Source organism: Heterodontus francisci, chromosome 27, assembly GCF_036365525.1.
Source record: "Heterodontus francisci isolate sHetFra1 chromosome 27, sHetFra1.hap1, whole genome shotgun sequence".
NCBI classification, from domain to species: domain Eukaryota; kingdom Metazoa; phylum Chordata; class Chondrichthyes; order Heterodontiformes; family Heterodontidae; genus Heterodontus; species Heterodontus francisci.
Window position 1 is genome coordinate 69,264,273 of NC_090397.1, and position 26,050 is coordinate 69,290,322.

At 45.1% G+C, this 26,050-nt stretch overlaps 1 protein-coding gene across 1 annotated transcript in view; it reads right to left on the reverse strand.

Annotated features, from left to right (window-relative positions):
• bend7 (BEN domain containing 7) overlaps positions 1–26,050 on the reverse strand; it is a 63,642-nt gene that overhangs the window by 10,374 nt on the left and 27,218 nt on the right. Inside the window, exons 5-6 of the mRNA XM_068059559.1 lie at positions 24,152–24,435; positions 4,632–4,857 (exon numbers count right to left, since the gene is read on the reverse strand). Of these exons, the coding sequence (XP_067915660.1) occupies positions 4,632–4,857; positions 24,152–24,435 (510 nt within the window). The remainder of the gene's footprint in view (positions 1–4,631; positions 4,858–24,151; positions 24,436–26,050) is intronic.

Consider the following 26,050-nt stretch of genomic DNA (forward strand, 5'->3'; position numbering starts at 1 on the left):
ACCAAAGACTTCACAGCAAACACAAAGGACAGTAAAATAGAAACCCATTTATTGCCTCAAACATTTCCTCTTTATTCTTTTCTGTCTCTATCTGCATGTGTTTATCACGTATGCATGCTAGTCGCATGTTCGTAGTCAGTAACCGGATTAGAGTTCAAAATTAATAAACTTCTACCTTTCTTGTTTAAAATATAAAAAAACCTGTCTGAATTGATTGTTCACTGCTCTAATTGTAAGGCAAAGCAAAGATTCACTGAGGGGAAGCTAAAAACAGTGTTTTTAAAATTAAACCCTGTTACGGTTAAATCAAGCAAAGGCTGAGAGGGAGCCCCTAGACTTCTCACCTGGTCATAACATACTCTATACCTCAGCCAATAAAGGAAAGTAATCCATATGCCTTCTTCACCACTCTATCCACCTGTCCTGCCACCTTCAGGGACCTGTGGACATGCACTCCAAGATATCTCGCTTCTTCTATCCCTCTCAATATCCTCCCGTTTATTGTGTATTCCCTCGCTTTATTTACCCTCGTCAAATGCAATACCTCACACTTCTCTGGATTGAATTCCATTTGCCACTTTTCTGCCCATTCAACCAAACAATTGATATCATTCTGGAGTCCACGACTTTCCTCCTCACTATTAACTACACGGCCAATTTTTGTGTCATCAGCAAATTTCCCAATCATGCCTCCCACATTTAAGTCCAAATCATTAATATATACCACAAACAGCAAGGGACCCAACACTGACCCCTGTGGAACGCCACTGGACACTGCTTTCCATTCGCAAAAACATCTGTCGACTACTACCCTTTGTTTCCTGTCACTGAGCCAATTCTGGATCGAATTTGCCACCTTCCGCTATATCCCATGGGCTTTCATTTTACTGACCAGTCTGCCAAACGGGACCTTGTCAAATGCCTTACTAAGATCCATGTAACCCACATCCACTGCACTACCCTCATCAATCCCCCTTGTTACTAACTTAGTTGAGGTTTTTGAGGAAGTAAGACATGACCTTCCCTTAACAAATCCATGTTGACTATCCCTGATTAATCCGTGCCTTTCTAAGTGACAGTTTATCCTATCCCTCAGAATAGATTCTAACAATTTACCTACCACCGAGGTCAGACTGACTGGCCTATAATTATTTGGCTTATCCCTCGCATCCTTTTTAAACAATGGTACAACGTTTGCAGGCCTCCAATCATCTGGTACCTCATCTGTATCTAGTAAGGATTTGAAGATGATCCTCAGCGCATCTGCTATCTCCTCCCTGGCTTTCCTCAACAACCTGGGATGCCATCCATCCGGTCCTGGTGATTTATCCACTTTCAGGGATGTCAGACCCTCAAGCACTTCCTCTCTCATTATGCTTATCGTATCTAATATTTCACACTTCTCGTCTTTAACTACAATGTCTGCATCAACCCTCTCCTTTGTGAAACTAGAGATAAAATAAACTCATTAAGAACCCTGCCCACATCTTCTGCATCCATGCATAAGTTCCCCTGTACATCTCTGATAGACCCTACCCTTTCCTTAGTTATCCTCTTGCTCTTAATGTAGATAAAACATCTTCAGGTTTTCCTTGATTTTACCTGCCAATAATTTTTCATGTCCTCTCTTTGCTTTTCTAGTTTCCTTTTTTACTTCACCCCTGCATTTTCTATACTCCTCTAGGCTTTCTAAAGTATTAAGATATTTGTGATCGTCATAAGCTTTCTTTTTTTGCTTTAACTTACTCTGTAAGCTTTTCGATAACTAGGGGGCTCTAGATTTGGCAGTACCACCCTTAATCTTTGTGGGGACATGCCTACACTTTGCCTGTAGTATCTCGCTCTTGAATGCCTCCCACTGGTTTGCCACTGATTTTCCCTCAAGTAGCTGTATTCAGTCCACTTTCGCTAGGTCACCTCTCAGTTTCATAAAATTTGCCTTCCCCCAATTTAGAACCTTTGCTCCTGTTTTATCTTTGTCCCTTTCCATGATTATGATAAAACTAACTGTATTATGGGCACTATCTCCAAAATGGTCACCCACTGTTATTTTATCCACTTGCCCAGCTTCATTACCGAAGACTAAATCCAGAATTGCGCCCCCTCTCGTTGGGCTTGTTATGTGCTGGCTAAAAAAGTTCTCCTAAACACAGTTCAAGAATTTTGTCCCCTTTGTGTCCTTCACACTGTTTGTACCCTAGTTGATATTGTTTATTTACTTATTTAGAGATACAGCACTGAAACAGGCCCTTCGGCCCACCAAGTCTGTGCCGACCAACAACCACCCATTTCTACTAATCCTACATTAACCCCATAGTCTCTACCACATCCCCACCATTCTCCTACCACCTACCCACATTAGGGGCAATTTACGATGGCCAATTCACCTATCAACCTGTCTTTGGCTGTGGGAGGAAACCGGAGCACCCAGCAGAAACCCACGCAGACACAGGGAGAACTTGCAAACTCTGCACAGGCAGTACCCAGAACTGAACCCGGGGCACTGGAGCTGTGAGGCTCGGTGCTAACCACTGCGCCATTGAAATCCCCAACTATTATTGCCCTAATGTTTTTGCACTCAGAAATCTGCCTACATATTTGTCCTTCTAGCTCCCTCTGACTATTTGGGGGTCTATAGTACACTCCCAGTAATGTGGCTGCCCACTTTTTATTTCTGAGCTCCACCCATATGGCCTTGTTTGATGATTCATTTAGCATATCATCCCTCCTCAAAGCTGTCATTGATTCCTTAACTAATAATGCTACACCCCTCCTTTTTTTAATCTCCCTCTCTATCACGTCTGAATACTCTATATCCAGGGATGTTGAACTGCCATTCTTTCCCTGTCCTAAAGCTAAGTTTCCATTATAGCAACGATATCGTGTTGCCATTTGTCTATCTGTGCCCTCAACGGCTTTATTTACTATACTGCTTGCATTTAAATAAATACCCTTTAACACTGCCAAATTCCTGTTTTGCACACTTTTTAACCTTTGCTTCATCTATCTTTCAGAGTCACTCGCTAATTTGGCTAATTTTCTGCCTCCTGTTCCCTGCCCTGAAATTGTCCTAACTAAGACTGCGCTCAGGTTCCCATCCCCCCTGCCAATCTAGTTTAAACCATCCCAAACAGCACTAGCAAATTTTCCTGCAATGATATTTGTCCCAGTCCTGTTCAGGTGAAGACCGTCCGGCTTGTACAGGTCACATCTTCCCCAGAACTGGTCCCATGCCCCAGAAATCTGACGCCCTCCCTCTTGCACCATTTCTCCAGCCACACATTCATTTGGTGTATTTTCCTATTAATATACTCACTAGCACGTGGCCTTGGAAGTAATCCAGAGATTACTACCCTTGTAGTCCTGCTTGCTAATCTCTTTCTTAACTCCCTAAACTCAACCTGCAGGACCTCATCCCTCTTTCTTGCTATATCGTTGGTACTAATATGGACCACGACCTCCGGCTGTGCACCCTCCCCCTCCAGAATGCTCTGTAGCCGCTCAGTGATATCCATGACCCTTGCACCAGGGAGGCAACATACCATCCTGGAATCATGTCCGTGACCACAGAAACGCCTATCTGTTCCCCTAACTATAGAATCCCCTACCACTATTGCTGTCTTGTCCTTGCTCCTCCCTCCCTGCACAGCTGAGTCACCCATGGTGCTCTGGTCATGACTCTTGCTGCACTCTACAGAGGAACCCTTCTTCCCATTCAGAACTGAATACGAGTTAGAAAGTGGGATGCCTTCCGGGGACTCCTGCATTACCTGACCTGACCACCTTGTCTGTCTGACAGCTATCCAGTCCCTCTTTGACTGTGCTCGCTTAGGCACCGGGGTTGACTACCTCCTGAAATGTACTATCCAAGTAGTCCTCTGCTTTCCGGATGTGCCACAGTGACCCCTGCCGCCACTCGAGCTCCGAAACCAGAAGACCAAAGAGCACCTCTCTCCCCACAGCCAACGAAATCCCCCACACACAACTCACAGCCTTAGTCTGTGCAAACAGCACTATTCCAACTAGCAATCACTAATAAATTACAGGTAGCTATCCTAGGGCTTTATTTTAAAAAGAACCTGTTTTTTTTTCCACTCTGCACTATCTCAGTTATCCACAGGCAACTACAGCTGCCACCCACCACCAATCAGCCCACAGATTTCCCGTGATGTCACTGGTAGGTTTTTTTCCCCACTTATCAAACAGAGCGCTTGTCGACAGAGCCAGAGTCTGCTGCTGACCGCCACTGACTCGGACTTAAGGTAAGTAAAGGGCCTCGAGTCCCGCTCTTTATTTAAGCAGCTCCACTCCAGTCCCAGTTCCTCCCTGATCTGCCCTTGACTGCCACTGCCCCGGACTTCAGGTAAGATATAAGATCTTGGACGTAGATGGACCGTTGTCCACAACACCTTAAGAACCAGAAAGGAGTTGACAACACATGAAAGACTCAATGGCTTCATGATAATATAGCGCTATTCAGTGCTCTCTATATGTTTACAGGACAAAGGGCAATTCTGAAGCACAGTCTAATCATTAAAATTACTCCTTAAAATGCATTTCATAGGAAAACCAGACCTTTGGTTTCAAGAAAGGAAGCAACTTTTGTTCAAAATGTATTCTTTTAAAATTACCTTTTATTGCTCCGACAATGTTTTGATCAAGACCCTTTCTGTTATCATTGGCTCCCCTTTTTCTTTTCCCATTCGGAAGAGAATTAGCCAGTGTCCGGTCATCAAAAAAAGCAGAGACGAGTTTCCGAAAAAGCAGACTTCCCGAACGGGAGTAGTTTAGTAATATGGACTCCAGTTGTGACTTGGGGATAAACACATCATATCCTTCTGCAAGCCGGACTTCTGGCTGTGGAAAAATAACAGGAAATAAATGAAAGTTTCTCTTTGGCTTTTCTGCACCTCGCTCCATCACCACCCCACCCCCCCACAAAACCATGAGCACTTTAACTTAAATTTTTGATTCCAAAACTTCAGGACAAGCCAATAAAATCAGAGGTTAGAGGTTGAAAGCGATCTCTTCCCCATCATCCTCAAGACAGATTTGTCATTTTGTGAAACAAATTGTCTTCTGTTGTTGCTTCTAAACTCCATATACTCCGTCCTACATGCTCATAGAATCAGAGACATTTATGGCACAGAAGGAGGCCATTCAGCCCATCGTGTCCGTGCCAGCTCTCCACTGAGCAATCCAGTCAGTCCCACTCCCCCGCTCGATCCCCGTAGCACTCACCCTCTCTGATTAAAGTGAAATATACTATTTTACATACACTAGATCATGGCATATGAGTTGACCCGGCGTATAAGATGAACCCATTTTTCCAACCCCAAAAATCATGTTTTTGCATGTACTCGGCGTATAAGTCGACTCCCTTTTCAGCCATGACGTTCTATACTTACATTAGTAGGCAGCCTCAATTTTTCATCCTACAAACGCATATTTTACTTACCTTACAACTGGGCGCAAGGGATTAAGCAGCAATATGGGCTGTGTTGTGAAGATGCGCGGGAGTTTAAGACACACCCACTCTGCGTCAGATGTTGATGACAATGAATTTGACAGGTTTTAAAACACTTTGATTGTGGTTAAAAGAATCTTTGTATCGTTAATTTATTCAATGAACCGTGTCACATTAATTTAATATGAACTCTACTGAAAACAAGCTCCATCCTACTCAAAGGGAACACACTACTGAACTTTACTATGTTGAAATCAAGATACATTATACTCCCACTTTTCACTCCTTCTTTCCCATGGCCACAGAATGATGGACCCTCTCAGTCTTCCCTTTCTGTAACAAGCTTCACAGTTTTAAAACCCAAAATAATCTTGGTAACGCCCTTCACTATGGTCATTCATCTTTCTTGATTGCTCAATAAAAAGCAATTAACACTATCTTTTTGTTTTCAAGGGAACTGAAACGGAGCCAAAATATTTGGTTAAGAATGGGTTACAAAGTTCAAATACACTATAGAACACAAAGGCTTCTTTGCTCCTGGATCATGGTATGTCAGCTGCAGAATAGCACTGCTGTAGACTGAACAACAAGGCACATATTAGAAGATCAACTCACAGACACCTCTTCCTACCTCCCTCTGGACCATGACCCCACCACCGAACATCAAGCCACCGTCCAAAGGACTGTCACTGACCTCATCTCCTCTGGAGATCTTCCCTCTACGGCTTCCAACCTCATAGTCCCACAACCCTGGACAGCCCGCTTCTACCTCCTTCCCAAAATCCACAAACGGGACTGTCCCGGCAGACCCATTGTGTCAGCCTGCTCCTGCCCCACTGAACTTATTTCTTCCTATCTAGACTCTACATGGTCCATCTCTGACACTTCCCTTCCCTTCCTCGACTTCTCTGTCTCCATCTCTGGGGATAGGTTGTCTACCAATATCCATTATAAGCCCACTGACTCCCACAGCTACCTCGACTACACTTCTTCACACCCTACCTCCTGTAAGGACTCCATTCCATTCTCCCAGTTTCTCCGTCTCTGACGCATCTGCTCTGATGATGCTACCTTCCATGACGGTGCCTCTGATATGACCTCCTTTTTCCTCAACCGAGGATTTCCCCCCGCTGTGATTGACAGGGCCCTAAACCGTGTCCGACCCATTCCCCGCACCTCTACCCTCACCCCTTCCCCTCCCTCCCAGAACCGTGACAGGGTTCCCCTTGTCCTCACTTTTCATCCCACCAGCCTCCATATCCAAAGGATCATCCTCCGCCATTTTCGCCACCTCCAGCGTGATGCAACTACCAGTCGCATCTTCCCCTCCCTTCCCCTGTCAGCATTCCGAAGGGATCGTTCCCTCCGCGACACCCTGGTCCACTCCTCCATTACCCCCACCACCTCGTCCCCGTCCCAGGGCACCTTCCCTTGCAATCGCAGGAGGTGTAATACCTGCCCATTTACCTCCTCTCTCCTCACTATCCCAGGCCTCAAACACTCCTTTCAGGTGAAGCAGCGATTTACTTGTACTTCTTTCAATGTAGTATACTGTATTCGCTGCTCAGAGTGTGGTCTCCTCTACATTGGGGAGACCAAGCGCAGACTGGGTGACCGCTTTGCGGAACATCTCCGCTCAGTCCGCAAGCAGGACCCTGAGCTTCCGGTTGCTTGCCATTTCAACACTCCCCCCTGCTCTCATGCTCACATCTCTGTCCTGGGATTGCTGCAGTGTTCCAGTGAACATCAACGCAAGCTCGAGGAACAGCATCTCATCTACCGATTAGGCACACTACAGCCTGCCGGACTGAACATTGAGTTCAATAATTTCAGAGCATGACAGCCCCCCATTTTACTTTCATTTTTAGTTATTTTTTCTTCCTTTTTTTTACATTCCTTTTTACATTTTTTACAATCTTTTTTTGCATTTATTTCATTTCATCTTAGTTTGTTCAGTTTGCTTACCCACTGTTTTTTTCAGGTTGTTTTTCTTCAGGTTTGCACTTGCTGCTGTTCAATATTCAATGTATTCACACCTAATCTGTACTAATGCTTTGTCTTTCAACACACCATTAACATATTGTTTGCCTTTTCTCCGTGACCTTTTGGTCAGCTATGTGGCCTGGTCCAATCTGCACCTTCTCCTTTGTTATCTCTTGCCCCACCCCCACTTCACTTGTTTATAATCTGTGACTTTTCTAATATTTGGCAGTTCCGAAGAAGGGTCACTGACCTGAAACGTTAACTCTGCTTCTTTTTCCACAGATGCTGCCAGACCTGCTGAGTGATTCCAGCATTTCTTGTTTTTGTTAGTAGATCATTATCCTGGAGTTTTCCCACATTACATTCAAGAATTACAAAGAATTTTATGGAGTTTATCTGTGATTATTTATCTCTTCAGATTAAATCAATTGAACTGACCTCATAGTGGATCAAATTTCAGATCATCTGTGAAAGGAGCAGACTCAATGAGGACAGAACCTTGTACCATGTTTTATGATCAATTGATCCTGCAGGTTTGAGCCACACCCGAGTACTCCATCCAGTGATATGTGAGAAAAATGCAAGTTTGAAGAACAGCTGAAGCTCATATTCAAATTCAGCACTGTCTCTAAGGAAGAATCTAGAGTTTACTCTCACCCCCACTCCAAAACCAACAAGAAAATACTGAAATTATCTGATCCTATTGTGAAAGAGATGGTTTCCATTATCAAGTGGAGGTATTTCAACCAGATTCTGAAAGGGGAAAGCTCCATCACAGATCTGATCCTGTAAGCAAATCTATCAGAAACATCTACATTCATTAATGTATGATCTCTTGCTGCCTGAGTGCAGACAGATTCACAATTACCACTGAGTACTGCACAGTAAACAACAGCTACCAGTTAAATTTCATCCCCTTTCTTACCCATTCTGAAGGTTTTAACTCATCTTGGTATACAGTTCCATAAAAGCCAACTGGCCTTCTGTTACCTTGTTCAAGTGGTTAACCTTTAAAAGCAAGCCCCAGACAACTTTACTGTGGATTCTAAACTGATCCCATTGGATAGGAATCATGTTTCCGCAGTGAATGTTATGATTAGTCGCTTGGTTCCATTGATAGCAACAACTGGGAAAGGCTATAGCACCTACTAACTAGTCAGAACTAAGGAATACTGTGCAAATCTTCTGTAGCACATTAGAACCAAGCTTTTTCATTAAATCAATAGGATTTCCAGTATTATACTAATTGTTGAAAATAGAGACATGCTTTCAAAGCTTTTCGTCTTCTCATCAGGACCAACCGCAAGAATACCAATGTAAGGGAAAACAACAACCTTATACTGTATGAGAAGAGAGTGCTGATTGGTTGGCAAGTGAACTCTGATTGGTAGAGGCATTGCCGTGGAGAATGCACCAGTTTATGGTGACTGACAGTTAACTGCCAAGTTTTTTTGGAAATTTAAACGAGGTGGTTTGACCCTGATTAGTCAAGCCGTTGCCCTGAGAAATGAACCAGCGCATGGCTGTCACTCATTTTGTTTAGCTGAAACATGCACAATGTTTGTACATGTTCTTTCTGTCTGCAAAGAGTAGGGCCCTGTGTATTAAAATACAAAGTGATTCTTGACAACGCAGATGACCGCTAACGTCATCAGACTGCGCCAAAATGTGCACACGCTCTCTGCGCATGCGTGGCATTCCGCATAGCCAGGACTGGTTGGCGCATGCACAGATGACATCATCGCGTAAGATGGGGAAGTGGGGGAGAGACTGGGGGGAAAGCGCAGAGAGAGCGGCTGAAGACCTTGGTGGCGGCGGGTGCGGGTATAGTCTCCTCCTCCCTGCACCACCAACCCTCCCCCCCCATCCCCCAGCCACTGACTCCCTGCTTCCCCTCCCCACCCACTCTCTCCCCGCTCCCCCACCGCCCGCTGTCTCTGGCCACTCGCTCCCCTACCCCCCACCTCCAGCTCTCTTCGGCCACTCACTTCCCCCCTCCATTGCCCGCGCTCTCCGGCCATTGTGTGCTGCCATGGGTTTACGTTGCCTTTCTATGATTATTTGAGCAGCGCCATCTTTGGCCTCCTTCTGTGCTGTATCATTCTATGATCCTAACTCTTGGCTTTGCTCTAAGGAAAAATTGAGTTCTGTCTGGATTTATATTACGTTGTGCAGTGTCCGGAAAACCCCACCTGCCAAGACTGAGGCACACATTATTTCGCCACATGAACATTAAAACTTTAAAAATTGCAATCTCTGACTGGAAGGGCATTTGCATAGTACCAGACAATGTGGAAACCCCTGTTCCTCCAATACACAGAAGTGGTCAGACCAGTTTTAGTCACATGACTGACTGGCCGTTGCAGAGTTTTTGAACTCCCAACAAGGGATTTGAACTGAGACAACGCCGTGTGCTCATGGACCGAGAAGATCTCCTCTGCCTGCCTGCCTTCATCTCTTCTCACGGAACTGAATCTTGTGAAAACACGTGAAACTCAAAGAGAGAAAGGTTTGCCACATGAACAAAGTTTTAAGATGATTACTGGGCTCCAACGAAGCACAACACTATTTCTTCAATCAAGGACTACAGCGAGCTCGAGAAACAGCAACAAGATATTGCCTCAAACTGTTCAACTTATCTTTTCTTCTGCTCTTTTCTATTCCTATCTGCATGTTTATATCGCATGTGCATGCTAGCGTGAGTGCGTCGTATATCCGTAGGCGTGAACCGTATTAGAGTTTAAGTTTAAGGTTTTAATAAATTTCCTCTTTCTGCTTTAAACCAAAGTAAGCCTGTGTGTGCTCAGTTCTTTGCCTTATAATTGGAAACTGTGAACAAGGATTCAAACAAAGGGGGAGCTCAAAACACAGAGAGTTTAAAACTAAACTCTATTACAATAAGACTAGGTAAAGACAGCAAGAGACCCCTAGACACATTGCTCACCTGGTCATAACAGCAGCAACAGATTCTGCTTTGTTGTTCCCAGGAAACGTAATTACAAATTAACAATGCGGAATAATAAATAGATATCTTCTAAAGTGCAAAATAGTTCTTTGAACTAATTATGATGGGGAAAAAATTCAAAGCAAACTGAACTGAATATAAATTCCACACTGTGCGACGCAAACACTGATTAACAGAGCCTTTCCAGTACTTTAATTGTAGGTAGCATTATAAAAAAAATTGAATAATTTACTAAATTCCTGATGCGTACCTTAAAAATCCCTATTTAGTTTGTACATACCTAATAATTTATTATTAGTTTTGATCATGTCTAACAACCCTCCGCGATATCTGCGGTCCTCTTAATTCTGGCTTCTTGAGCATCCCCAACTTTAATCTCTCTACCACTGGTGGTCGTGCCCTCAGTTGACAAGACCCTAAGCTCTGGAATTCCCTCCCTAAACCTCTCCACCTCTCGACTTCTCCTTCCTCCTTAAGATGCTCCTTAAAACCTACCTCTTTGTCCAAGCTTTTGGTTATCTGTCCTAATTATTAGAAAGGATTATTCGGGATGGGATTTACTCCCATTTGGAAACAAAAAAACTTATTAGCGAGAGACAGCATGGTTTTGTGAAGGGGAGGTCGTGTCTTACTAATTTGATTGAGTTTTTTGAGGAAGTGACGAAGATGATTGATGAAGGAAGGACAGTGGATGTTATCTATATGGACTTTAGTAAAGCCTTTGACAAGATCCCTCATGGCAGACTGGTACAAAAGGTGAAATCACACGGGATCAGAGGTGAGCTGGCAAGATGGATACAGAACTGGCTCGGTCATAGAAGACAGAGGGTATCAGTGGATGGGTGTTTTTCTGAATGGAGGGATGTGACTAGTGGTGTTCCACAGGGATCAGTGCTGGGACCTTTGCTCTCTGTAGTATATATAAATGATTTGGAGGAAAATGTAGCTGGTCTGATTAGTAAGTTTGCGGACGACACAAAGGTTGGTGGAGTTGTGGATAATGATGAGGATTGTCAGAGGATACAGCAGGATATAGAACGGTTGGAGACTTGGGTGGAGAAATGGCAGATGGAGTTTAATCCGGACAAATGTGAGGTAATGCATTTTGGAAGGTCTAATGCAGGTGGGAGGTATACAGTAAATGGCAGAACCCTTAGGAGTATTGACAGGCAGAAAGATCTGGGCGGACAGGTCCACAGGTCACTGAAAGTGGCAATGCAGGTGGATAAGTTAGTCAAGAAGGCATACGGCATGCTTGCCTTCATCGGTCGGGGCATAGAGTATAAAAATTGGCAAGTCATGTTGCAGCTGTACAGACCTCAGTTAGGCCACACTTAGAATATTGTGTGCAATTCTGGTCGCCACACTACCAGAAGGACGTGGAGGCTTTGGAGAGGGTACAGAGGAGGTTTACCAGGATGTTGCCTGGTCTGGAGGGCATTAGCTATGAGGAGAGGTTGGATAAACTCAGATTGTTTTCACTGGAACGACGGAGGTGGAGGGGCGACATGATAGAGGTTTACAAAGTTATGAGTGGCATGGACAGAGTGGATAGTCAGAAGCTTTTTCCCAGGGTGGAAGAGTCAGTTACTAGGGGACATAGGCTTAAAGTGCGAGGGGCAAAGTTTAGAGGGGATGTGCGAGGCAAGTTTTTTTACACAGAGGGTGGTGAGTGCCTGGAACTTGCTGCCAGGGGAGGTGGTGGAAGCAGATACGAAAGCGACGTTTTAAGACATCTTGACAAATATATGAATAGGAAGGGAATAGAGGGATATGGGCCCCGGCAGTGCAGAAGGTTAGTTTAGGCAGGCATCAAGATCGGCGCAGGCTTGGAGTGCTGAATGGCCTGTTCCTGTGCTGCATTGTTCTTTATTCTTGTTCTTTATGCCAATGCCAAATTTTGTTTTATAATTGTCATGTTATGACATTTTATTCCACTAAAGATGCTATATAAATACATATTGTTGTAACTAATCTAGCTGAAGTTTTTGAAGAGGTCACTATCATGGTGAATAGAAGACTTGCTGTGGATGTTCTGTATGTGTAATAAAGGCCATTTAGGAGAGATGTTAGGAAACCCTTCTTCATGCAAAGGGTGGTAGAGGTGTGGAACTTTCTTCCACAAAAAGCAGTGGATGCTAGCTTAATTAATAATTTTAAATTTGTGATTGATAGATTTTTGCTAGCAATGAGTAGTAAGGGATCCAGAGGCATGACTGGAGGATGGAGTTAAGATACAGATCAACCATGATCTCATTAAATGGCAGAACAGGCTCAAGGGGCTGAATAACCTACTCCTGCTCTTATGCGCACTTCCATAAGGCACTTGATTAGGTTCCGCAAAGATTATTAGCAGAACTGAAAGCATACAGAATTAGAGGTAACCTTGTGCAATGAGTTCGTAATTGGCTAACAAACAGGAGACAAAGGGATAAAGATATCTTTCAATAATAGGTGGATGTGACAAATGGAACTTCCTTAGGGATCTATAATGGGGCAATAGATACATAGATAAATGACTTGAATGAAGGAATAGAGAGTTGTATATCCTGGTTTTCAGATGGCACTAAGTTAGGTGGCACAGTACGTTGTGTAGATGGGAGGAGTAAGTTATAAAGGACTATTGGCAGACCGAGTGGGCAAAACTATGACAGAGTTCAACATGGATCAGAGAAAGACAAATCAGAATATTTTCTTAATGGTGAGAAACTAGGAGCTGCAGAGGAGCAAGGGGATTTAGATGTTCATGTGCACAGACCATTAAAAGCTAGTGCACAGATACAAAAAGTAACAGAAAGGCTAACTGAATGTTGGCCTTTCTCACAAGAGGGTTCAAATACAAACACGAGGAAGTGATGCTCGAGTTGCACAGAACCTTGGTTAGACCCCATCTGGAGTGGTGCATTCCGTTCCGGGTATCAATCTTCAGGAAAGATATACTGACCTTAAAGTGGGGTCAGCACAGATTCAGCAGAATGATACCAGCTCTTAAAGGGCTAAATTAGGAGGACAGGTTGAAGAAACTTGGTTTTATAATCCCTTCCGTTTAGAAGGGTAAAGGATGATCTAATCAAGATATTTGAAATGACAAAGGAATTCAATAGAGCAGATACAGAAAAACTATTAAATCTGGTGGCAGAATCCAGAACAAGGGGGCATACTCTTAAAATTAGAGTTAGGAAATTTAGGAATTAAATCAGGAAATACTTTTTTTGTGGCTGCGTTTGCTTACAACGCAACCACTAGGTGGCGCAGTACTAGCACATGCGCAAATACAGCCTCTTCCACTTAAACGTCGCTGTCTGTGACGTTCAGGCAGCTGCCAGGATTAAAGATGTCACTGCTCAATTTATCACAGAAAAAAAAATTCAACCCGAAAATCCCCTCAATGCTTGCCATCGCTGCCTCCATCCCACCCCCAACAGTCCCCCGCTCCCTCCTACCATTACGCTTCTCTCTATCGATCCCTCCTGCGCCCGTCTTCTCGCCACTGTCTTCCCTTAAGCACTTGCTCCAGCCTCGCCACTATCCCCCCCTCCCTCAGCCGCTTGCTCCAGACCTCGCCACTGCTCCTCCCCTTCCCCCCCACTGGCTGATTGTTCCCCACTCCTTGCGTCCCTCCCCTCTTCACCCCGCTCTCTGGCTGCTCCCGCCCACCTGCCCCCAGCCGCTCGCTCAAGACCTCGCCACTGCTCCTCTCCTCCCCCCCCCCCCACCAGCTGATTGTTTCCTGCTCGCTTCCCGCCCCCCCGTTACCCCGCCCTCCCCCCCCCCCAGCCACTAGTTCTAGGCTGCGCCGCTACGTCCTCTCGTCCACTCTCTCCCACGTTCGATCGCTCTCCACGTACTGCCCGAAGAAGCAAGGGAGGCTGCGAGGGGTGAAGGGGCGACATAGGAGCAATTGGCCAAGAGGAGAGAAAGCGGCGTGGTCTAGAGCTAGTGGCTGGAGCGGGGAGGGGGGGGGGTGCGGAGGGGAAGCAGAGAGCGAGCCACCGAAGAGCGGGGTGTCAGAGGGGGTGGTGGGAAGCGGGAAACAATCGGCTAAGGGGACCAGGGGCGGGGGGGGAGCAGTGGCGAGGGTCTGGCGCAAGTGGCTGAGGGGAGGCAGGGGAAACGCTGAGGCCTGGAGTGAGTAGCTGAGGGAGGAGAGCAGCCAGTGGGGTGGGAGAGAGTAGCTGGTGGGGGGTGGGGGGGGGGGGGTGCAGCGTGTTGGGGAGCAAGTAGCTGAGTTGGGGGAGCGAGTGGTGGGGATCGAGCTCCTGCCTCAAAGTTCCCCATTCAGCCGCTCACGATGATGTTGGTGTTACGCGATGATGTTTATCCGCGCATGCGCCAATTTGGCCTGGCAAGACGTAGGCTGCACATGCGCAGCATCTCACTGAGAGCAAGAGCTTGGAGCGCTCTGATGATGTTGCTGGGCCCCTGCGTTGTCAGCAATCACTTTGTTTTTTTAAAAAAAACACAGAGGGTAGTGGACACTGGGTCAATTGAAATTTTCAAGACTATAGTCTATTTCAGTTTGCACTGGGTATTTCCTATGTTGCCTGATGTCAAACATCAAATGATCTTCTGATCTTCAACAGTGGCTACTAGTTTCTCTAGGAATGATCTGTGTGCCTATGACTGCTGTTTAATTGCTAGATCTTTGAAGATATCGTCTTACCTTTATGGTGAACATCAACTCATAACATTGTTTCACATCAAAACAGTTCAAAGACTGTACTAATGTCTTCTACCTTTTTATTTCTCCACCTTCTTCCACACAACTGATTAGATTTTTTTCAAACTGCTGGCCATTAATTTGTTTGATTTTCACCCTCCGCCAGGTTCATTCTTAAAAGTAAAAGGCAAATCCTCTGACTTAGTCAGTCAGTGAGTGATTTAGATCATATAACCATTTCTGTTATTTTAACATCTAACTGCAATGGTTGTCCATTTGCATTTCCCCCCTTTTCATTAAGGGCAAGATACAACTTGTTAAAAATGTCTTTCGTAACTGAATTTACATTTAATTTTAAACAATCTGTTTCACTTTCAATCAATGCCTGAAACTTAGGAAGCTGTAATAATATCATTGTACAACGATTCAATTCAAGGTCCAAGCTGAAAAAAAACTCCGCCTACATCCATTTTAATGTTCAATTTATAAATATTACTTGTTTCAGTTTCCTTTGTGGAAGTAACCACATGATCCATTCTGAAGTGGCATTCCAAAGTGGTGAGTGGAATGTATATTTCATAATGACAGGGTTCAGCAGACACCAGATATTGGTAAACTGACATCCCAAGTCAATTCCCACACACCACTTTAGTTTACTGACATCTATGTAATCTATTACGTTATTCAGAACTGAAATTAGGTTGCATTTACCTGTGCCAGTTTAGTGGCTACTTCAGCATACATTGATGGAGCATTCTCACTTGGGGTGTAAATCAAGGACAGCTTTCTTTGTCTTTCTTTCTTCGCCACTCCTTTCCTATCACAGAATTCATTCATGGATTTTCCTTCTTTGTTCATTGTTGCTTGGATCACTTGGAAAGATATTATGTTCCTTTACCAAGTTTTTACTTGTGTTAGACCCAGACATGAATACTTGTCCTATCCACTCCCTATGCAGGATACCCCCATCTTTTCCCTGTGAGTGCCCTGTAATCCAACAGTATCACACTGAAACTCTTGCAAATATCTGTCAACTTTCATACATTTATGGAAGTGCCCAACCCCACACATTCCCATGACATTACTTTATGGAAAAGCTACCTATTGGCTATTTGTGCTAAGGGTTGTATCCTCCTAATTTTATAATCATAAAAGTAAGTTACTGAAAACAGAATACTTTTATAGATAAGACAAAACTCAGGCCTCATTAATAATGTTAAATGTAAGATCCAAGTTCTGTTTCTATTTTGAAGTTATTGTTCTCTCCCTTTCCATCTCAAAAAGAAAATCAGTTTTAACGAGACAATTAACAGGTAATTTGTTTTGCAATCTGGAAACAGTAAATTACTATAGTTGGGTGTTAGTTCACTGTTATTCAGACAGTCTGGTAAGAAGTAGAGTGATTGGATCAATATCCCCTCCAAATGTTTTCTCTGTGTGAGGAAGTAGAGATCAAGAACTCACCATGCATAGAAAATCAGATACACAAACCTTCAACCTCTGATCCCACTTCACAGTACTTCAACTGCATTCAAGACATGGTGACTCATCACTCCAAAGTGCTGTACCATACATTAAAGTGCATTCTTCAAATGCTCTCAAACTAATAACAAACAGCAGGACATGAGTTTTCACCTGCAATTCTTGCACACTAGTTACCAATCCTTGACATGCTGTTTAGGGAGGCATAGAGCAGAGGACTCCAGAATTAGCCACGCCCCTAACCAAGCTGTTCCAGTACAGCTACAACACTGGCATCTACCGGATAATGTGGAAAATTGTCCAGGTATGTCCTGTCCACAAAAAGCAGGAGAAATCCAATGCAACCAATTACAGCCCCATCAGTCTACTCTCATTCATCAGCATAGTGATGGCAGTTGCTGTCGACAGTCCTATCAAGCGGTACTTAACATAGCAATAACCTGCTTACTGATTTTTTGCCAGTGCCACACAGCTCCAGTCCTCATGAAAGCCTTCATCCAAATATGAACAAAAGAGGTAAATTCCAGAGGTGAAGTGAGAGTGACTGCCTTTGACATCAGGGGGAAAACTCTCTGCTGGTTGGAGTCATACCGAGCACAAAAGAAGATGGTTGTGGTTGTTGGAGGTCAATCATCTCAGTCCCTGAACATCACTGTAGGAGTTCCTCAGGGTAGTGTCCTAGGCCCAACCATCTTCAGCTGCTTCATCAATGGCCTTCCCTCCATCATAAGGTCAGAAATGGGGATGTTTACTGCTGATTGCAAAATGTTCAGCACCATTCACAACTCCTCATAATGAAGCAGCCCGTGTGCAGGTGCAGCAAAACCTGGACAACATCCAAGCTTGGGCTGATAAGTGACAAGTAACATTCGCGCCACATAAGCGCCAGGCAATGACCATCTCAAACAAAAAAGAATCTAACCATCGACCAGAAACTGAACTGGACTAGCCACATAAATACTGTGGCCACAAGAGTAGATCAGAGGCTGGGAATTCAGTGGTGAGTAACTCACCTCCTGACTCCCCAATGTCTGTCCATCATCTGCAAGGCACAAGTCAGGAGTGTGCTGGAATACTGTCCACTTGCCTGGATGGATGCAGCTCCAACAACACTCAAGAAGCTCGACACCATCCAGGACAAAGAAGTCCACTTGAATGGCACCCCATCCACAAACATTAACATTCACTCCCTTCACCACCGACGCACAGTGGCAGCAGTGTGTACCATCTATAAGATGCACTGCAGCAACTCACCAAGTCTCCTTTGACAGCACCTTCCAAACCCCCGACCTCTACCACCTAGAAGGACAAGGGCAGCAGATGCATGGGAACACCACCACCTGCAAGTTCCCCTCCAAGGCACATACCATCCTGACTTGGAACTATATCACTTTCCTTCATTGTTGCTGGGTCAAAACCCTGGAACACCCTTCCTAACAGCATTGTGGGTGTACCTACACCCCAATGACTGCAGCGGTCCGAGAAGGCAGCTCACCACCACCTTCTCAAGGGCAATTAGAGATGGGCAATAAATGCTGGCCTGGCCAGCAATGTCCACATCTCATTAGCGAATAAAAAAAAAGTGACTGCCCTTGACATTAAGGCAGCAGTTGACCGAGTATGGCATCAAGGAGACCAAGCAAAATTGAAGTCAATGGGGATTGGGGGAAAACTCTGCACTGGTTGGAGTCATACCTAGCACAAAGGAAGATGGCTGTGGCTGTTGGAGACCAAACATCCAGGCTCCAGGACATTCTCAGGGCAGTGTCCTAGGCCCAACCATCTTCATCTGCTTCATCACTGACCTTCCCTCCATCAAAATGTCATTGGTAAAGCGCTGGGAACAAGTCAATATTCTTACGCGAGGAATGGTGCAGAATAAAGAGAAACTAAAGAAAGATGAAGGGTGAAGAGTAAAAATACCCTTAAAAAAACAAAAATGCACAAGAAAAGTCCCTTCACACCATTGAGGGAATTCTATCAACAAACCATTAGTATTGTCACAAATTTACTTAATCTTCTGTGAAGAACCCCAGAAACAGACAACTCTGAAATGTCTATCTTACCACAAAAACAACTGCAGCAAAAAATTCAGAATACCATTTTTCAGCCCCAACCAGCTTATTTCATAAACGGCAAATCAATAGTCATAACAGGACTGGACCATCAGTTCTATACAGAATATCTGAGTATCTACACCTGTATTTTTCTCAATAACCTTTCTATCCCTTTCAAAACCAGCGATTGACCAAGCTTCCCTTCAAATACGTTAAACCAATGCAGCGCTGAATTTCTTTTCAGAAATTTCTTTCTCTCTACATATTCATATCCTGAAGACATTTCCTCCCTGATCGAGTATATGGTCAGTTGCCCTTTGGTACCGCTACCAGCTGGTCATTATCCTTGACCATGAGTATTGCCCAGTTGTTTTACCACAGGGACGGCACCATAGCTTAGGCTGATTAGATACACACATTCATTTCCAGCAAGGGTCACTAACAGTTACTGTAATTCAGGGGGTATTGAGGCCAATTATAGGGATCCTACACCACAGCTGAGCAAGAAACATTCACAGTCTAAATTACTCAGCTACTCACCGGATAAATCCACTGATATAACGTGAAGCAGACATTAACCTGACCACTGACCAGAAACTGAACTGGAGCAGCCATATAAATATCGTGGCTACAAGAGCAGACCAGAGGCTGGGAATCCTGCGGTGAGTAACTCACCTCCTGACTCTGCAAACCCTGTCCACCATCTACAAGGCACAAGTCAGGAGTGTGATGGAATACTCTCCACTTGCCTAGATGGGTGCAGCTCCAACACTCAAGAAGCTCGACACCATCCAGCACAAAGCAGTCAGCTTGATTGGCACACCATCCACAAATATTCACTCCCTCCACCACCGACGCACAGTGGCAGCAGTGTGTACCATCTACAAGATGCACTGCAGCAACGCACCAAAGCTCCTTAGACAGCACCTTCCAAATCCGCGACCTCTACCAACTAGAAGGACAAGGGCAGCAGACACATGGGAACACCACCACCTGCAAGTTCCCTTCTAGCCACACATCATCCTGACTTGGAATTATATCGCAGTTCCTTCACTGTTGCTGTGAAAAAATTCTGGAACTCCCTTCCGAACAGCACTGTAGGTGTGCCTACCCCACATGGACTGCAGCGGTTCAAGAAGGTGGCTCACCACCACCTTCTCAAGGGCAATTAGGGATGTACAATAAATGCTGGCCTAGCCAGCAATGCTCACATCCCAGGAACGAATAAAAAAAAACTTTTATTGGAAGAACACATTCAATACAAACTAATCACTGTCTTTCTCCTGGGAAATTGATCCCCAGTCCCCCATGTCACAGGTAGTGAACTGCTACACCATAAGGTGTCAGCTGGGAAGGTGAGTTTCAGTTTAAAATAACTTACCTTTTGTTTCGGTGGACACGGGGACTGCTGGGTAAGTAAACTTATATATTCGGGCAGTGGCTAAACCAGAAACACTACACGTGTAGTGTCTCCTACCCATCCTCCTCCTCTAACCAAAAAAAAAAGGACTCTTGTGTGGAGGGTTTGGTAAGGTAAGGTTTTCCTTTACTTTTTTTTAATCTCTGTTGTCAATTTAGAGCAGAGGGGATGGAAGCTAGGGCAGTTGCATGCTCCTCTTGCAGGATGTGGGAGGTGAGGGTCACCACTGGTGTCCCTGCTGACTTCACCTGTGAGAAGTGCACCCAACTCCAGCTCCTCGCAGACCGCGTTAGGGAACTGGAGCTGGAGCTGGATGAACTTCGGATCATCCAGGATGCTGAGGGGGTGATAGAGAGCAGTTATAGGGAAGTAGTGACACCTAAGTTACAGGATAAAGGTAGCTGGGTGACCGTCAGGGGAGGGAAAGGGAATAGGCGCACAGTGCAGGGATCCCCTGTGGCCGTCCCCCTCAATAATAAGTATACCGTTTTGGATACGGTTGAGGGGGACGACCTACCAGGGGAAAGCCACACTGGCCAGGTCTCTGGCACTGAGCCTGGCCCAGTGGCTCAGAAGGGAAGGGGGGAGAATAGGAGAGTGATAGTGATAGGAGATTCAGTGGTTAGAGGAACAGACAGGAGATTCTGTGGTCGCGAACGAGACTCCCGGATGGCATGTTGCCTCCCGGGTGCCAGGGTCAGGGATGTCTCGGATCGAGTCTGCAGGATTCTTAAGGGGGAGGTGGAGCAGCCAGAGGTCGTGGTACATATCGGTACCAATGACATAGCTAGGAAAAGGGATGAGGACCTGAAAAGCGAATATAGGGAGTTAGGTTGGAAGCTGAAAGGCAGGATGAGCAGAGTAGTATTCTCAGAATTGTTACCGGTGCCACGTGCTAGTGCGGCGAGAAACAGGGAGCGAGTGCAGCTGAACACGTGGCTACAGAACTGGTGCAGGAGGGAGGGATTCAGATATGTGGATCATTGGGATACCTTCTGGGGAAGGTGAGACCTGTACAAGAAGGACGGGTTGCATCTGAACTGGAGGGGCACCAATATCCTGGGCAGGAGGTTTGCTAGAACTCTTCGGGAGGGTTTAAACTAGTTTGGTAGGGGGATGGGAACCGGAGCCACGGAACAGTGGATGGGGTAGCTGTTGAACAGGCAGATACCGAGTGCAGAGAGTCTGTGAGGAAGGTTAGACAGTTGACAGGGCAAAGTTGCAGCCAGTATGATGGGTTGAAGTGTGTCTATTTTAACGCAAGAAGTGTCAGGAATAAGGGTGATGAACTTAGAGCATGGATCAGTACTTGGAGCTACGATGTTGTGGCCATTACGGAGACATGGATATCACAGGGGCAGGAATGGATGTTGGATGTTCCGGGGTTTAGATGTTTCAAAAGGAATACGGAGGGAGGTAAAAGATGTGAGGGAGTGGCATTGCTAATCAGGGATAGGATCACAGCTGCAGAAAGGGAGGTCGTCGAGCAGGGTTTGTCTACTGAGTCAGTATGGGTGGAAGTCAGAAACAGGAAAGGAGCAGTCACTTTGTTGGGAGTTTTCTATAGACCCCCCAATAGCAACAGAGACACGGAGGAACAGATTGGGAGGCAGATTTTGGAAAGGTGCAGAAGTAACAGGGTTGTTGGCATGGGTGACTTCAACTTCCCGAATATTGATTGGAACCTCCTTAGCGCAAATAGTTTGGATGGAGCAGTTTTTGTCAGGTGTGTCCAGGAAGGTTTCCTGACTCAATATGTAGATAGGCCGACTAGAGGGGAGACTATGTTGGACTTGGTGCTTGGCAACAAACCAGGCCAGGTGGCAGATTTATCGGTGGGAGAGCATTTCGGTGATAGTGACCACAGCTCCCTGACCTTTACTATAGTCATGGAGAGCGACAGGAGCAGACGGGATGGGAAAATATTTAATTGGGGGACGGGGGAATTACAATGCTATGAGGCAGGAACTGGGGAGCATAAATTGGGAACAGATGTTCTCAGGGAAATGCACGACAGAAATGTGGAGGTTGTTTAGGGAGCACTTGCTGCGACTGCTGGATAGGTTTGTCCCGATGAGGCAGGGAAGGGATGGTAGGGTGAAGGAACCTTGGATGACAAGAGATGTGGAACAGCCAGTCAAGAGGAAGAAGGAAGCTTACTTAAGGTTGAGGAAGCAAGGATCAGACAGGGCTCTAGAGGGTTACAAGGTAACCAGGAAGGAACTGAAGAATGGACTTAGGAGAGCTAAAAGGGGACATGAAAAAGTCTTGGCGGGTAGGATTAAGGAAAATCCCAAGGCGTTCTACACTTATGTGAGGAACAAGAGGATGGCCAGAGTGAGGGTAGGGCCAATCAGGGATAGTGGAGGGAACTTGTGCCTGGAGTCGGAGGAGGTAGGGGAGGTCCTAAATGAATACTTTGCTTCAGTATTCACTAGTGAGAGGGACCTGGTCATTTGTGAGGACAGCGTGGAACAGGCTGATATGCTCGAACAGGTTGAGGTTAAGAGGGAGGATGTGCTGGAAATGTTGAAAGATATGAGGACAGATAAGTCCCCGGGGCCAGACGGGATATACCCAAGGATATTACGGGAAGCGAGGCAAGAGATTGCTGCAGCTTTAACGATGATCTTTGCGTCCTCACTGTCCACTGGAGTAGTACCGGATGATTGGAGGGTGGCAAATGTTGTTCCCTTGTTCAAGAAAGGGAATAGGGATAACCCTGGGAATTATAGACCTGTCAGTCTTACGTCGGTCGTGGGCAAATTATTGGAGAGGATTCTGAGAGACAGGATTTATGATTATTTGGAAAAGCATGGTTTGATTAGAGACAGTCAGCATGGCTTTGTGAGGGGCAGGTCATGCCTCACAAGCCTTATTGAATTCTTTGAAGATGTGACAAAACACATTGATGAAGGAAGAGCAGTGGATGTGGTGTATATGGATTTTAGCAAGGCGTTTGATAAGGTTCCCCATGGTAGGCTCATTCAGAAAGTAAGGAGGCATGGGATTCAGGAAAAGTTGGCTGTCTGGACACAAAATTGGCTGGCCCACAGAAGTCAGAGGGTGGTAGTAGATGGAAAGTATTCAGCATGGAGCTCGGTGACCAGTGGTGTTCCACAAGGATCTGTTCTGGGACCTCTGCTTTTTGTGATTTTTATAAATGACTTGGATGAGGAAGTGGAAGGCTGGGTTAGCAAGTTTGCCGATGACACGAAGGTTGCTGGAGTTGTGGATAGTGTAGAAGGCTGTTGTAGGTTGCAACGGGACATTGACAGGATGCAGAGCTGGGCTGAGAAGTGGCAGATGGAGTTCAACTTGGAAAAGTGTGAAGTGATTCATTTTGGAAGGTCGAATTTGAATGTGGAATACAGGCTTAAAGACAGGATTCTTGGCAGTGTGGAGGAACAGAGGGATCTTGGGGTCCATGTCCATAGATCGCTCAAAGTTGCCACCCACGTTGATAGGGTTTTTAAGAAGGGGTATGGTGTGTTGGCTTTCATTAACAGGGGGATTGAGTTTAAGAGCTGCGAGGTTATGCTGCAGCTCTATAAGGCCCTGGTTCGACCACACTTGGAATATTGTGTTCAGTTCTGGTCGTTTCATTATAGAAAGGATGTGGAAGCTTTAGAGAGGGTGCAGAGATTTACCAGGATGCTGCCTGGACTGGAGGGCATGTCCTACGAAGAAAGATTGAGGGAGCTAGGGCTTTTGTCATTGGAGCGAAGAAGGATGTGAGGTGACTTGATAGAGGGGTACAAGATGATGAGAGGCATAGAAATAGTGGATAGCCAGAGACTTTTTCCCAGGGTGGAAAGGGCCATCATCAGGGGGCATAATTTTAAGGTGATTGGAGGAAGGTTTCGGGGAGATGTCAGAGGTAGGTTCTTTACACAGAGAGTGGTGGGTGCGTGGAATGCGCTGCCAGCGGTGGTAGTAGAAGCAGATACATTAGGGGCATTTAAGCGACTCTTGGATAGGTACATGGATGACAGTAGAATGAAGGGTAGGTAGTTAGTTTGATCTTAGAGTAGGTTAAAGGTTCGGCACAACATCGTGGGCCGAAGGGCCTGTACTGTGCTGTTCTATGTTCTAAGTATAATATATTCGTACTTACCTCTAAAAGATCACTGTTTTGTAGGCTATCCATTCCAGAAATACATCCCTCTACCTGATTTGGTGGGGCCTGCCTTGGATGAATTTCTGTGGTCAATTTCTCTGTTGATAATGGGTGGTTCTTCTCAATCTGTGGCAAGCTGATGTTCTGATTGTGAATTTTCAGATTTGGTTGAGCTGGAGCCGGCCTGATCCTCAGCCTTTTTTTAATGATTTTATTCCGTAGTAAACTTGAACGTAAGGTAGTAATATGGGATGATGGAACATGTGTAGTGCTCTGAGGGCCTGTAAAGAAAAAGTGGTTTTATTGTAACTCCATGTAACATTCCGATGGCTGCAGTGGTTATGAAGACTTTCCATTACGGTCAAAAAAGCTACTTATTTAGCAAATAAATACTTAAAGCTAAAAAAAAAGTGTTCATTTTTAAAGTGCCTTTTAGCTCTCCCCTTTTCGCCACTCGTCTTGAAAAACGAGATACTACGGGCACAGTGTAGGCATGTCCTCGCAAAGATTAAGGGTGGTACTGCCAAATCTAGAGCCCCCTAGTTATCTAAAAGCTTACAGGGCAAGTTAAAGCAAAAAAAGCTTATGATGATCACAAATATCTTAATACTTTAGGAAGCTTAGAGGAGTATAGAAAATGCAGGGGTGAAGTAAAAAAGGAAATTAGAAAAGCAAAGAGAGGACATGAAAAAACATTGGCAGGTAAAATCAAGGAAAACCCAAAGATGCGTTATCAGTACATTAAGGGCAAGAGGATAACTAAGGAAAGGGCCTATTACAGATGTACAGGGGAATTTATGCGTGGATGCAGATGATGTGTGCAGGGGTACTTAATGAGTTATTTTATCTCTAGCTTCACAAAGGAGAGGGTTGATGCAGACATTGTAGTTAAAGAGGAGTGTGAAATATTAGACACAATAAGCATAATGAGAGAGGAAGTGCTTGAGGGTCTGACATCCCTGGAAGTGGATAAATCACGAGGACCAGATGGATTGCATCCCAGGTTGTTAAAGGAAGCCAGGGAGGAAATAATGGATACGCTGAGGATCATCTTCAAATCCTCACTAGATACAGGCAAAGTACCAGATGTTTGGAGGTCTGCAAACGTTGTACTATAGTTTAAAAAGGGTGCGAGGGATAAGCCAGACTGGTCAGTCTGACCTCGGTGGTGGGTAAATTGTTAGAATCTATTCTGAAGGATGGGATAAACTGTCAATTAGAAAGGCACGAATTAATCAGGGATAGTCCGCATGGATTTGTTAGGGGAAGGTCATATCTTACTAACTTAATTGAGTTTTTTGAGGAAGTAACAAGGAGGATTGTTGAGGGTAGTGCAGTGGATGTGGTTTACATGGATTTTAGTAAGGCATTTGACAAGGGCCCGCATGGCAGACTGGTCAGTAAAATGAAAGCCCATGGGATACAGGGAAATGTCGCAGGTTGGATCCAGAATTGGCTCAGTGACAGGAAACAAAGGGTAGTAGTTGATGGATGTTTTTGCGAATGGAAAGCGGTTTCCAGTGGCGTTCCACAGGGGTCAATGTTGGGTTCTTGCTGTTTGTGGTATATATTAATGATTTGGACTTAAATGTGGGAGACATGATCGGGAAATTTACTGATGACACAAAAATTGGCCGTGCAGTTAATAGTGAGGCGGAAAGCCGTGGACTCCAGAATGATATCAAAGATAATAAAAACAAGAAATGCTGGAAAAACTCAGCAGGTCTAACAGCATCTATGGAGAGAGAAGCAGAGTTAACGTTTCAGGTCACTGACCCTTCAGTCAGACTAATGATATCAAAGGTTTGGTTGAGTGGGTGGAAAAGTGTCAAATGGAATTCAATCCAGAGAAGTGTGAGGTACTGCATTTGGGGAGGGCAAATAAAGCCGAGGGAA